The 15,089-nt window shown below is 35.2% G+C and overlaps 1 protein-coding gene across 4 annotated transcripts in view; it reads right to left on the reverse strand.

The window, feature by feature from the left end:
- MIPOL1 (mirror-image polydactyly 1) overlaps positions 1-15,089 on the reverse strand; it is a 308,179-nt gene that overhangs the window by 101,948 nt on the left and 191,142 nt on the right. For all 4 annotated transcript variants that reach the window (XM_036029064.1, XM_036029066.1, XM_036029069.1 and 1 more), the window contains one exon: positions 8,872-8,966. In XM_036029064.1, coding sequence (XP_035884957.1) covers positions 8,872-8,966 — 95 coding nt within the window. The remainder of the gene's footprint in view (positions 1-8,871; positions 8,967-15,089) is intronic.

The following is a 15,089-nucleotide window of genomic DNA, read 5'->3' on the forward strand; positions in this document are numbered from 1 at the left end:
TAAATCACAACACTAATCTATTAGTGAAAATAATTTTGCTGTCATACATGCATACACACATATCTATTTTTCAGAGATGGTTATTTGTTTCTAGGCATAAAATTTAAGTTGTGAAGATTATTATGAATAAAGGCATTTTTAAAAATTATAAACTCATTTTTATATAAAAGTAACACATAAGATGTGCAAACTTTATTAGGGTATAAAGTGCAAGTTAAAATTTCCTCACCTCTCACTCACAACATATATAATAAATCTAACTGCTAGACTCAGTCCCACTTCCCAGAAAACCTGCTGTTAAACTTCTGATGCATCACAATACTTAAGCATATATTAATTCAGAGAAATTCTATTGACCATTAAAGATGTGCCAAGCACCGATTCAGGTGTCAGATACAGTGGTAAAGAAGCAAAATCTGTGTCCTTCCAAGATTTAATTTCTAGAGGACAATCCACAAATATAGTACTGTGCTATATGGGTGTGTCTACTATGAAGAAAAATAAAGGAGGGCAACAAGTAGAGGGATGGAATGAATGGGTAGGCCGGTCAGGGACATTTAAGCAGAAGTTTGAACAAAGTGAAGGAGCAGACTTGTGCCCTCTGTGGGCACAGATCAAGTCTAGGTAGAGAAAAAAGAAGTCAAGGCCCTGAGATGGGAATGCTCTTAGAATGTTTGAGATAATAAGGAGCTAATGAGGCTGGAGTGAAAGAATAGAGAAATGACATTAGAGAGGTATCCATCCAGGCGCCAAGGTGTATTCCAATTTTTACAAATACTTCCTTTACAAATAAATAAGACCACAGCATACACCTGGGGTCCAAATTTATATGCCTATATGACAAAAGCACATGATTAAAATGCACGAGGTAGGCAGGATGGGAAATGTGGTGACAAGGAGAGAGGCATGCCCATTTTACACAAAGTAGCTTCTAATTATCCCTATTTTTTTTAGCTTCAAAAATTGTTGAAATGCACAGATGTGATGGTTAACTTTATGTCTCAACTCATCTAGGCTGGGTACAAATATCTAGTACCCAGATATTTGTTCCAACAGCAGTCTAGGTGATGCTGTAAAGGTATTCTGCAGATATGGTTAAAGCAGAATACCTTTATGGAAAGCAGATTGTTCTCCACAATATGGGTGGGCCTCAGCCAATCTGCTGAAGGCTTTAACAGAGAGACTGAGATTCCCTAGAGATAGAAGGGATGCTGCATCTTGGGACTCTTGACTGCAATATCAACTCTTCCCTGGGTCTCCAGCCAGCTGGCTTGCCCTGCACATTTTGAACTTGCCAGCCTCCACAACTGCATGAACCAATTTATTAAAATAAATCCCCTCCCTGGATATACACAGTCTATTGTTTCTGTCTCTCTGAACCTTGACAAATGCATGTGCCATGCCATAATCCTAGGGGACCCATGTTGGCAGATATTCCAGTTTTTATTTTGATAATTAACAATATAGAAGATATAAAATATTCCAGTAGAAATAGCCCTTGTACTAATTTAATTGTTGTCTTATCTCTCAATAAATTAAAACTTTTAAAGTAATTTTATAAAAAATACTATTAGTACTATACTTTTTTTAGTGCTTTACAGTTTTCAAAAGCATATAATTATATCATCTCATTGATTTTCATAATATGCAGGTCAGATATTATCTCCTTTAGAGGCAGAGAAACTGACATTCGGAAGTTAAGTAACTTATTAAATATCACATTCTATAAAGTCAAGAGGAGAAAGGAAAGAATCTCTAATTACACTTCAAACCACTGAACTGATAAAAATAACTTGTGTTTTGTGTTTCAAACTTCATTTTAATTTTCTTTTTGTTTTGCATTTCAGAGCCACCAAGCAATACATATGGTGACTTGAACAATGAAAGTGAAGCAAGCTATACATTAAAAAGGCCTGGAACATAGAGACCTCTAAATGGTACAAGAAGACAGTTCTTGATTCTAAACACACTAACCAAATTTAGTCTACCTCATTTGAAAGTGTGACAAAATTTCACAAAAGATTAGAATTAGTAAAAGCCCCACATATCAAAGTTAACTAAAGTTAAACTTATAAAGTTTGGAGCTTGCCTACATTTTTTATTTTTGTTTTTAACACTGGTTTAGCAGTATGGAACCAGAATACAGCAACATGTGACACAATGTTTATGTCACAGGGTAGCTCGATTAGCACACATGATTAGAGCATAGCACTAATGAGGTCAGGAGCCAGTGTTCAACTGCTCTTGAGGAGGGATTTGCATTGAGAAAAACATTCTTACAAGGCTGGAGTTTGCGTGCTATCTTATCAGTGTGTAGTTCTGATTGAGAGAATTTATGGTTCAATGAGAAACTATTACTGCCATAAAAAAACCCAAGCAGATCCTAGTGACAGTAATATTTCTGATTGCTAAGAATTGTGTACTTCCAGGCAAAGAGTGTATATAAAATGTCAAAGACTCACACTAAAGTTATAAGAGAAGAATATAGAGAAGAATTAAGAATTTTGCTCTTTTTGAGTATATTTTACATGGCCTCTATCTTTATGACTTCTATGACTTTGAAATTTATATTATGAACCCACTAAGTAGGGTTCATGTTTAGTCTAGTTTTCACTATGTCAAACAAATAAGTATTCTATTTACTTATTTAAAAAATACTAGTACATTCATAGGAACTTCCTATCTTAAAATCTTGAGCATTCTATTCAATAATTTTGGTCAAAAATGAAACTTACCATGTTCTGAAAGGTATTACAACTTTCCACAGGCAATAACACATAATAAAAATTTAAAACATAAACTGCTGTTATTAGAAGTAAGTATATTAAATCCTCATCTATTGGCAAACAACAGGATCTAATTCTTATATATACATTTGAATTTACACTCTTTAAGCAAAAGAAAATATAAGGAAGCTCTATTAAGTCAACCAACATTGAAACTTAGGCATTCTCTCGATTGGAAATGAGTTTGTTATTATTATGCCTCCTGAACTTAGGAATGCAGCACTACAGGTTTACAACAACAGGAAAAAGTTATTACCAAATACGGATCTAACCCTTACCAGTTTAAGACTCTTCCCGGTTAAAACTGTTTAGATTTAGAGTAACAAAGCTGTTGCAAATGAATTCAGCATTCAGCACAGCAACAAGAAAGTACTAGTATTTTATTAGCACTTTTGTAATAAATTCATTTGTTTATTTTAAAAAGATTTCATTGATTTATTTTTAGAAAGAGGGGAGGGGTGAGAGAGAGAGAAACATCAATATGTGGCTGCCTCTCGTGTGCCCCGGACTGGGAACCCGGCCCCCAACCCAGGCATGTGCCCCTACTGGGAATTGAAACAGCAACCCTTTGGTTTGCAGGCTGGCATTCAATTCACTGAGCCACACTGAATCCACTGAATCCATGTAGCCGGGGCTAAATGAAATTTATTTTAAATTTTATATTGTCCTCTCCCACTACCCCTCTGTTTTATGTGAAAGAGCTGTCAGTTATCATGGTAAGTTTAATATCTCTACCCATACACCTCACTTGCCCTGTCCCTAACTCCACCAAAGGAAACGAAGGCCAACATTTCCTTTTCTTAGTACCCAAAGTCTTCTACAACTCAAACTAACAGAAAAGAGAAACTCAGAAAAGTGTATTTCCATATTCTTTATTTCCACAAAGGGAAATGCAATGCTTAAGTAATCGTAGCTCTTAGTACAACCCAGCAAAAGAAAATAATTTTTGAAAAAATACATTTCAATATCACCAATTGGCATATTTTAATCTGCCCTTAAACTGTCCTCCTCTGCTTTGGCTGTTGCAAAGTTGAGAGCCAGACTTATTCTTGAGGCTTATTCCTTTACTGTTTCATGATATACATGCCAGCTACATACTGACTTGCTCCAGGTCACTGGTGACATCTATCTATAGGTAGGTAGGTAGGTAGGTAGGTAGTCATTGCTCAGATTGAGTGCTTCACCTCTGTGATCTTAAATAGCAATGTTCCACTTTTAGACTTTAACTTCCAACCCTTTCAGCTCTTAAATTTTCTTATTCCCCCTACATTTATTCTATAATCTCAAGATTTATGATTTCTTGATTCCTCCTTTTGCTCTCAGTATACATGTCTCTTCAATTTTATTTCCTGCCCTATTTAGCTTAAGACTATCATTCATCATTTCAACAACTTTCCTGCTAGTGTGCCCTCAATGACTCTCTTCTCTATAATTTTTATCTTGCAAATTCATAATCCTGAATCATTTCCACCCTTTGCCTTCTGTGCTGCTATACAAGTTCAGTTGTATATGTTAACTTATACAACTGTACAAACTAGAACTCTTACAAATTTATGGCATCCACTCCCACCATCAGTCTTTGAGATTGCCTGACTTTGTTCTCCTTGTCTTTATTCAGTTTTTCTTCCTATTACCTTTGGTAGCTAATCTTAGTTTTTCTTTTCAAAGCTTCCTGCTTCCTTACTTCAGAAGCCCACACTGACTCTTACTTCAGTGAAAAAAAAGAAACTATTAATTGTGAACTAAAATTTATTTACATTCACAGCTATTCTCATCTCCTTCACTCCTGAGCACAAGGTGATCATCTTCCTGTTCAAGGCAAAGTAGATTCTAAATTCTATCTCATCCTACTTCTTTAGAAACCGTTTCATAAAAACTCTCTCCATTGACTCCTTTCAATTAGTTATAAATGTGCTTGAGTACCTGATATTTTTCAAAAACAAATGACCAAAATTCCTTAACCTACCTTCCTTTCATCTCATTGTTCTTACTCATGTTTCTTCAAAAACCGCTCAATGTCCAAAGTGTTATGCTTCTTTACCTCAAATCACCCTTCAATTCACAGAAAATTGGTGTCTATATCTAATACTTCATTAAAACTACTGTTGTGGTGGTCATTAACTAATTTCAAACAAAAAGAATACTTTTTGTTATCTTACTTCACTGTTTAGCAATGTTTCTCTCTTTTTTGAAATCTCCTTCCTTGACTTCAGTGACATAGTTTTTGACTCTACTCCTACCTCACTTTGTTGTAAAAATAAATTTATCTTAACATTGGTTGAACACTAACAAGAAGACAGATATGGCTAAGATCTGTACTTAAACCAATTCTACTAGGTAGTACTATAATTCTCACTTTACAAAAAGGAGATGGTCTTAGGTCTGTTTACGCAAGGTCACAGAAGGCAGGGATGTCTAACAGCAAATCACAGTGGACTTACTACGCTACCAGCAATTTTTTTAAATTCCTTTATTGTTCAATTACAATTGTCTGCATTCTCTCCCCACCACTCCAACCGACCCCATCCAAACCCACCTTCCTCCCCTTGCTTCCACCCTCCCCCTTGGTTTTATCCATATGTCTCTTACAGTAGTTTCTGAAAACCCCTGTCTCCACTGTCCTCCCTCCCACCCCGGCTATTGTTAGATTGTTCTTAATTTCAATGTCTCTGGTTGTATTTTGTTTGCTTTTTCTTTTGTTAATTATGTTCCAGTTAAAGGTGAGATCATATGGTATTTGTCCCTCATGGCCTGCTTTATTTCACTTAGCATAATGCTCTCTAGTACCATTCATGTTGTCCCAAAGGGTAGGAGCTCCTTCTTTCTCTCTGCTGCGTAGAATTCCATTGTGTAAATGTACGATAGTTTTTGGATCACCTCATTTACTGATGGGCACTTAGGTTGCTTCTAGCAGTTGGCTATTGTAAATTGTGCTGCTATGAACATTGGGGTGCATAGGTTCTTTTGGATTGGGTGTTTCAGGGCTCTTAGGGTATAATCTCAGCAGTGGAATTACTGGGTCCAAAAGCAGTTCCATTTTCAGTTTTCAGAGGAAATTCTGTTTTCTATAGTGGCTGCACCAGTTTACATTCCCACCAACAGTGCCTAGGGTTCCCTTTACTCTTCATCCTCTCCAACATTTGTTTGTTGATTCGGTTATGATGGCCATTCTGACCAGTGTGAGGTGGTATCTCATTGTGGTTTTAATTTGCATCTCTCTGATGGCTAGTGTACTGAGCATCTTTTCATAATTCTCTAGGCCCTCACTACCAGCAATTTTTTAGAAAGTAACAGTGATAGGGGTACTTGAAGTATATTTTTGAGTCAGTGATTGTTAACTCTTTATTTAGAAGAGGTCATTTAACTCTACCAAATACATGTAGGTTAAAAAAGTCTTTGAAAACAACTATTAAAGTTTTATAATTTTCAAAATATTTCCATAATCTTTTGCAATTTATCAAAGAGAAGGAGTGACAAGATTTGGCAACAAAGTTTCATTTTTTAAAAAAGTTCATGCAACCTGGCTGGCGTAGCTCAGTGGACTGAGTGTGGGCTGCGAATCAAAGTGTCGCAGGTTCGATTCCCAGTCAGGGCACATGCCTGGGTTGCAGGCCACGGCCCCCAGCAACCGCACATTGATGTTTCTCTCTCTCTCTCTCTCTCTTTCTCCCTCCCTTCTCTCTCTAAAAATAAATAAATAAAATCTTTTAAAAAAAAGTTCATGCAAGACTATCATATGCCTCTTGGAACCCTTGGACACGGTACCTTCATCAGCATGATACTCACACGCTGTCCTATTTCACAAGGATGGCAGAAGAAGGTTCTGTAACCATTCTCCTTTCTACTAGGTGAAGCTACTACGTACCACACTGCAATATCTAAGGTATGCTCACAAATCACACAGTACTCACATATTTTTTTTTAATTAAGAAACATAAGTTTTATTTTCCACATATTCCCCCAGGGACATATTACTTGTCTTATTTACACTTACATGATACTACGTTCTAGGCACTTTTCAAAGCACTTAACAAATATAAAACCCTATTATAAAAAAGGGTTTAATATATGCCTCTGTTCTACCAAAAGGATATCCTAATTTAATGAAGCTAACTGAAATGTGTGTGTAAAGCAGTGGCCCTCATACTTGGGCCCACATGGGAATTTTAAAACACACTGGTAGCCAAGTCCTATCTCAAGAGAGCTGCTCTAATAAGTTTGAGATGGGATAGGGATCAGGATTTTTAGAAGGTCCTCAGGTGATTCTAATGCCCAGCTACAGTTAAGAACCCACTGGTATAAAATATAGAAAACTATCATATTCACTCTACAGTTTTTAGAAAGAGTGAGTGGGTGGGATGTCTTCATCCACTATCAGGGTTCTGCTTACTTACTTGGCCACACATAGACACTTACTCCAACTGCAAGCAATCGATTCCCCACCTACAGTCATCAACCAAGCATACTTGGTATCTGATAACTATTAGGTTCCTAAGGCTGCTGTAACAAAGTCCCACAACCTGTGGGGCTTAGAACTGAAATGTATTGCCTCATGGTTCTGGAAGCTAAAAATCCAGATGTCTACTGGGCTATTTGGGAGAATCCTCCCACATCTCTTCTAGCTTTTGGTGTTTTCTGCCAATAATTCATGCTCCTTGGCCTGTAGCTGCAACACTCCAGGGACAAGGTTATTGTCTCCCTGTGTCTTCATCATTGTCTTCCCTCTATGCATGTGCCTCCGTGTCCAAATTTCCACTTTCATAATGGGTTGGAGCCCATGCTAAGGACTTCATTTGATCACCCCTGTAAAGACCCTATTTACAGAAAAGGTCAAATTCCTAGGTACTAGAGGTTAGGACTTCCAACATGGCTTCTTTGAGGGCCACATTTCAATTCAAAACAGAAACTAACTACTATCTAGGTCAATAACACTGCTCTAAAACGAGGGTTCTTAATTTGGACATGGGAAAAAACTTCATCTCTGTTTTTCATTAACTCCCATGTAAATACAGCATTTCCTACAGTTAAGAACATAGGCAACAAATTACGACAGTGATATTGGTGGTTGTGACGAGTTTGTACCCATAGGAGCTACTGGTATTTTCATGTCACATTTCAGTGTTGGCAGTTACCCCCCAAGTCCACTTACAGTCATCGCTGCTTTGAAATCACAGTTGTCCACAGACCTGCTTATTAGATCTGATTATTTAATGTATCAGTGATGCATATATATACTAATACACCATAAGGCAATTCTTTCAGAACTGTATTTCAGTAAAAGTGATTTTGATTTATTCCATTTATGCACTTAACATTCTGAAAAGAAGGCCAAATTTCAAAAAAATATTTCAACAACTTAATATCCCCTGTCAGTGAATTCTTATATATCAGACTTTAAGGGTTTTATTGTTCTTGTTGTTTTAAAATCTCAGTATCAAAGAATATACAGGTCTTTGTACATTATTTTGCAAATCTTTTCTTTAAAACTTTGATCTGCTGTGCAGATATATATTGTATACACAGCCCAATGCACAACCTTAGCTCTCTCTCTCATGCAACTCAAAACTGAAACAAAAGCATCACAAAACAGTATTGACCCTTACTACAGGAGACGCACTCTTCCATTTTCAATTTTATTTCTTTCCATTAAAACTGCCGGTGTGACCTACTGAATTAATTTCACAACTACTCTTTATTTAAATAAATCTTAAAAATCCTTTAGAAAGTTCTCATATCATAATAGGTGAAAGGCTGTTATTACTGATATTCATGTACTATTTTGAAAATATGTCATCATTTTAGAGGTGGCATTTAAATGAGTCAATCATTCAACTGCTGACCAGGCTGCATTTGTATGTTTTATAAAGCTGATGGGAGTCTAAACTCAAAACTTACCAAATGTAGGCAGGAAAAGAGGTAAAATAATAAATATTTTATATCTGAATCATTGTAAAATTACAAAAAGGTCTTAAGTGCGTGATGTTTAATTTCACTGAGGCATTTCCTCACTAACCACTGTAAAATTAGGCACAAGCATTTTTCAAACCAACATTTATTCATGCCCCAGCTAAAAAGAGTTTTTTACCTGTAGTAAACTCGAAGTGTCTGGATTTCTTCTTCTAGTTTTTTGTACTGCTGAACTGCAGTTTCTCTGGCTTCTTGCATGGCTAACAACCTTGCCTGCAAGCAATAAGAGTTTTAAGAAATTTAGTTATTAATTTGATATGTTAAAGTACAGTACTATTATACGAATAAGAGTCTTAAATTTCTGGTACTTTTAAACCTTATCAGTATTTTTAGGAGTATTTCATAATTTCCCACAAAATAATCCAATTATATCAATAACAGATATACTACAGACTTGAACATATTTAATTTACCAACTTTGCTCATTACAAAACTTCAGCCTTATTCATCTCTATCATCAGATATTTGCCCTCTGCAATGTTTAACTTTACACACAGAATTCAGAATGTGGAACATAGGTTCAGAGCAATATCTCGAGTACAGATAAGCACACTGGGTGTTTCAGACACAAATTTAATGTGGCTCCACTGCTTGATCACACTAGATTTTCTTTTAACTTTATTAATAGTAAAACTCAGAAAATTCTAAATATGTTGTTAAGCCATCTTTGATATTTAACATGAAAAAAATACACAAGGGTGATTCTTACAGATATGATTTAACCTTTTCAGTTCCTTTTCTGCAGGAAAAAAATCTGTAAACAGAGAATGGGACCAAGCTTGAATGTTAAAGATATTTTACTCAAGAAATACTATTGTTTTTCTCTGCCTATAACAGTCAAATTCTAAAGGCTCCGCAATGTTTTTCAAAAGGGTTCAAACTAATAATTTTAAAAGAACTGCTACCTTCTAACCATCATTCCCACTGGATTTCAGGTATGGCGAAAATGTTCTCAATGTAACTTTCAAAATATGGCACTGGACTCATGGACATGGACAACAGAGTGGTGGTGATTGCTTGTGGGGGGTAGTAAGTGGACTAAGTGGTAATGGAAAAAAGTTAATAAAGATTCAATTAAAAAAACAAACTATGGTACTGGTAAATTCAGGTTTCAGTTGTTTATTCAGAGTTTAATTTGCATGAAAATGTTATCTTTCATTTCAAATGGTATTTGATAACACAGAGCAAACGGTGATCATACACCTCACAAACTACGCTAATGTCAACAGAGGCAAAAATTCACTAATTTTGCTAAACTCATGATTTCACTGGAATTATTTTCACGTATAAGGATGAAATCATAAATTGTGAAATCCTGATTATAGTGTTGTAATACAAGAGAACAGCAGACAATGCTGCTTTTCTGTTTTGATAACGGAGAATTATAAAAACATGCAGAAGTTTGGGTCTTTGTGTATAAATTTAGGCACTAAATTATTTGTTCTCTACCTGGGCTAGCAAATTCTAACAAAGAGATACCTTTAAACTACATTTAAGATGTTTCATCTTAATGTAATTAAGATTACATTACATCTCTCATGCTTGCTTTAACATGCCACATTCTAGAATCAGAGATGAAACATTCTCGTGAATTAAAATAAAATAAAAATAGGTGGCTGGTTCTTGATGCCAATAATTAACAACTTTGATAGTTTTCAGTATACTACAAAATGTGATTGAAATAGTAACTTGGAAGACAGAGATACCCACTGTAACAGTGGCAAGTAAAAAAAGAATCGTACAAAAAAGGACAGATCACATTCATCTCACAAAATGTCAGATATCCTGTTGGATGTATGTATCAAATATTAGGTAACAGAGAATTTGGTAAATGTTACCTTAACTGATTATTCTGATTTTTTTTAACCTGCTACTTCTAGGGAAAAAGAAAACAAAAATATAAACCCAGCAATGTTCTAGCAGGAAAATGCCATAATGAAGATTCTGTTTAAGAAATTTCTGCAGTAAAAAAGGGATCATGCAAACTTTATTTAAATTCTTGAGTTTTGGGTAATATTGAATAATTCACTTTCCACATTTAGTTGGTTAAGAAGATTTAGTGTTGCTTCACAGCATTCAACTTACTTTATCAATTCTAAACATCTAATCTGTCTAGGCTCTGGAGACTACTTTCAAAGCTATGATAAACTCTGACTTTATAACCTCCTTCCTCTATTAGGTATGTTCTTATCTGGGTGGCACATCTACATATTGTTTGGGAAACATCCTTACCTTATGCTACAGTGATCCTGTTCAGTCCTGGGGCTAGCATGACCTCAGGCAGATATGATCCAGATTGTTCTATACCACTAACCCCCAAGAAGAAAACAATTCTGATGACATAATTTGTACACCTATGTCCCCAAGTGCCAGACAAATCCAGATCCATTTTTGGACTTCCTGGGTATAGTAATTTTTTTTTTTGGTTTATGCCAGTTTGAGTTGGATTTATATTATGTGTAATGTAGGAAACCATAATTACAAAAATCCCATAAATAATTTAAATATGCTGTTGCTACTGCATCTCCTAGTCTCATTATTAATAATATATAATTCCAACACATTACAAGTAAAAAATAAATTTTATGTCACAATCATTAAGAAATTAACAAACATTATTCCTGTTTTTCTGCCATATTTCCAATATTTTTGGCAATTATTTTTATAAAAACTGCATGCATTCATTTGTTTATACTAACATAAAAATATAAAAGCATTTATTTTTTCTAAACCATGTGAAAATAAATGCAACAAAGATAATATATATATATTCTAGCTGGTTTTCTCACTTTATTTTTATTGTTGACACTGTTGCAGATGTTCCCATTACCCCCACATTTGCTCACTCCCCAACTCACTCTTGCCCCACCCCTTCCCTCTGGCCATCACCGTATCATTGTCTGTGTCTAGGAGTCAAGCATCCACGTTCTTTGGCTAATCCCTTCACCTTCTTCCATCTAGTCTCTCCTCACTCCCTCTGACAGCTGTCGGTCTGTTCCATATATTCAATGTCTCTGTTTCTATTTTGTTCATCAGTTTATTTTGTCCACTAGATTCCACCTATAAATGAGATTATATGGCATTTGTCTTTCTCTAACTGGCTTATTTCACTTAGCATAACAGTCTCCAGGTGCATCCATATTGTTGTAAAAGGTTAGATTTTCTTTTTTACAACTCCATAATATTCCATTGTGTAAATACAAAATAACAAAATTCTAAAATAATAAAAATACAATGTAAATATTTCTACCTCCAACCCACAATGCTGCTAATCCTCTCCTGATACTACCAGTTACCTGTTTGTTGTATATCCTTCCAGAGACAGTGTGCACATATATGCATATTTGCAACTAAATATACAATATCTTTACAATATTGATGGCATTCTTTGCAGTTATACACCTTATTTTAAATTGAAAACATCCTCCACCTCAACCCACATATCACACTGAAACCACATTCCCTCCCTCCCCTCCCACTCCCTAAGTGAAAGACATGCATGAATTTAGGTTCAGCACTTTCACTACCTAGTTATATACTTATAGATAACATTTCTTATTGTTTACAAGTGTTTAAACATTATATAAAAGATACTCTACATATTTCATAAACAACTGTTTTGGTATTATATTTCTATTATTCTTACTGACAAAATTACCCATTCTGATAATATTTACCTTTACACAAAATCTTCCCTTGTGCTCCACCACTACAGCCAATGCTCTCATGTGATATCCACCCCATTGACCACTTATATGATTTTTGTCCCTAAGTTTGCTTTTTCTATAATGTCATAAAATGGATTCATATAGTAGGTAGTCTTTTGATTTTGAGTTCTTTCACTTAATTCAGTGCTTTTGAGATTCATTCACATTATCGCATGTATCAATCCATTCCTTTATATCACTGAGTAGTGTTCCATTGTATGGATATACCATAACTGTATATCAATTCATCAGTTGATGGACATTTGGGTTGTTTCCAGTTTTGGGTAATTATTTAAAAAGCTCCTATAAACAATTGCATACAGGTAATTTTGTGGAAATATACCTTCATTTCTCTGAAATAAATGCCATTTATTTCAGGGGTCTAGTTACCATTTGTCACACCAAGGAGTGGAACTTCTTCAAGGAGCTGACCCTTATGATATATATGTGTTTATATACTGTATGTAAATATATATTTTTATAGTTATATACATTATAAAAAAGCTGACAAACTTGTCTTAACTTATGTAACCTTAAAGCATCTGTGTAAAATATTGTTGGTAACTGGTAAAATATTATCATCTGTATTCCCTTATATTACATTCCATGACTTATTTATCTTATAACTGGAAGTTTGGACCTTGTAATCCCCTTGACCCAGTCTGCCTACCTCTGAATCTCCCGACAACCATCTGTTCTCTGTATCTACAAGACTGGTTTCTTTTTTTTTTTTCTTGTAGATTCCACACATAAGTGAAATCATATGGTATTTGTTAAGACTTGTTTTGTTTGTTCTTTATTTTTTCTGGTAGATTCCACATGTAAGTGAAATCATATGGTATTCGTCTTTCTCTTTCTTATTTCACTTAGCGTAATACTCTCAAGGTGCACCCATTTTGTTGTAAATGGCAAGACTTCATTAGTTTTTCATGGCTGAGTAATATCTCACTGTTTATATATACCACATCTTTTTTCCCATTCATCTATCGATGTATACTTGTGTTGCTTCTATATCTTGGCTATTGTAAGTAATGCTGCAATGAACATAATAGTGCATATATATTTTTTAAATTAGTGTTTTCATTTTCTTTGGATATATATGTAGAGGTGGATCATATGGTAGTTATTGTTTGCATATCTATTATCAACACTACGTTTTTACTCCCTTCCATGTTTTAGATGTCAAATTTTACATCTTCCTATCTTGTATATCCCTTAATTAATTATTATAGCTATGGTTCATTTTACTATTTTTGTCTTTTGACCTTCATACTAGATTTATATGTGGTCCATCCACTACCTCTTCTATATCCTTTCTTTTACATGGTAGAATTTCCTTTATATATTTTATTTCTAGTTATGACATTTAAAAAAAATCTCAATAAAGTCCATTTAACATTTCTTGTAAGGCCGGTTTAGGGGTGATGAAGTCCTTTAGCTTTTGCTTGTCCAGGAAACTTCCTTATTCAATTCTGAATGATAACCTTGCCAGGTAGAATATTCTTAGTTAGAGGCTTATTTCCCTTCAGCATTCTGAATATATCATGCCTATCCCTTCTGGCTTGCATAATTTCTACTGAAAAAAAAATGGTGGCAGTCTTTTGATGTTTCCCTTATATGTAACTATTTTCTTGCTGCTTTTAAGATTCTCTCTTTATAAAATTTCACTGTGACTTTAAATTATGTGTCTTGGTGTGGATCTCTTTGAGCTCATCTTGTTTGGGACTCTGTGCTCCCTCGACAAGGATATGTGTTTCCTTTCCCGGGATAAGTAAGTCTTCAGCCATTATTTTTCAAATAAGTTTTCTGCCCTTTTCTCTTTTTCTTCTCCTTCTGGGATTCCTATAATATGAATGTGTATAAGTTTGACGTCGTCCCAGAGGCCCCTTAAAAAAGCCTCATCTTAAAAATTTTTTTTTTCTTTTTGTTGTTTTGTTTGGGTAATTGCCACAACCATGTGATTCAGGTCACTGATCCAGTCTTCTGTATCCTCCGGTGTGATGCTGATTCCCTCTTGTGTATTTTTCTATTCAGTTTTTTTTTTCATCTCTGCAAGTACTATTTGGTATTTTTATATTTTCTATTTCTTTAACGAAGTTCTCAATGTGTTCATCCATTCTTCCTCCTAGTTCAGTGAGTACATTTATGACCATTACTTTGAACTCTTTAGCAGGTAAAATACCTCTGTTTGATTGAGGTTTCTTTCTGGGATTTTACATTGTTCCTTCATTTGGAACACCTTTTCCTTTGTTTCCTAATTTTGTGTAGCTTTCTGTGTTTGTTTCTGTGCATTATGCTAAACAGCAATCTCTCATGTCTTGAAGAAATGGCTGTATGTACAAAAGACGAATGTTACCATTTAACCTTGCCCTAGCTCTTGGCTGTCTCTCAAGCTCTTTCTCTGATTATTTCAGACCTGTTATGTCCAGAAATGCAGTCTCCCATGGCAGCCTGACCCCAGTACTCAGTGGGCATCCCATGTCCTCTTTGTGTGACACTGGCTCTGGCAGGGTCCAGTGAGCTGTGTTGAAGGCCAGAGCTGCTTGCCAACCAAGTCTGTCAGGTTGTATGAATAATATGAGGTGTGGGTAGTGATGTTTGCCTGCCTCTGTTAGCAAGTTAACATGGG

The sequence above is a fragment of the Phyllostomus discolor genome, chromosome 1, assembly GCF_004126475.2.
Source record: "Phyllostomus discolor isolate MPI-MPIP mPhyDis1 chromosome 1, mPhyDis1.pri.v3, whole genome shotgun sequence".
Classification (NCBI taxonomy): Eukaryota; Metazoa; Chordata; class Mammalia; order Chiroptera; family Phyllostomidae; genus Phyllostomus; species Phyllostomus discolor.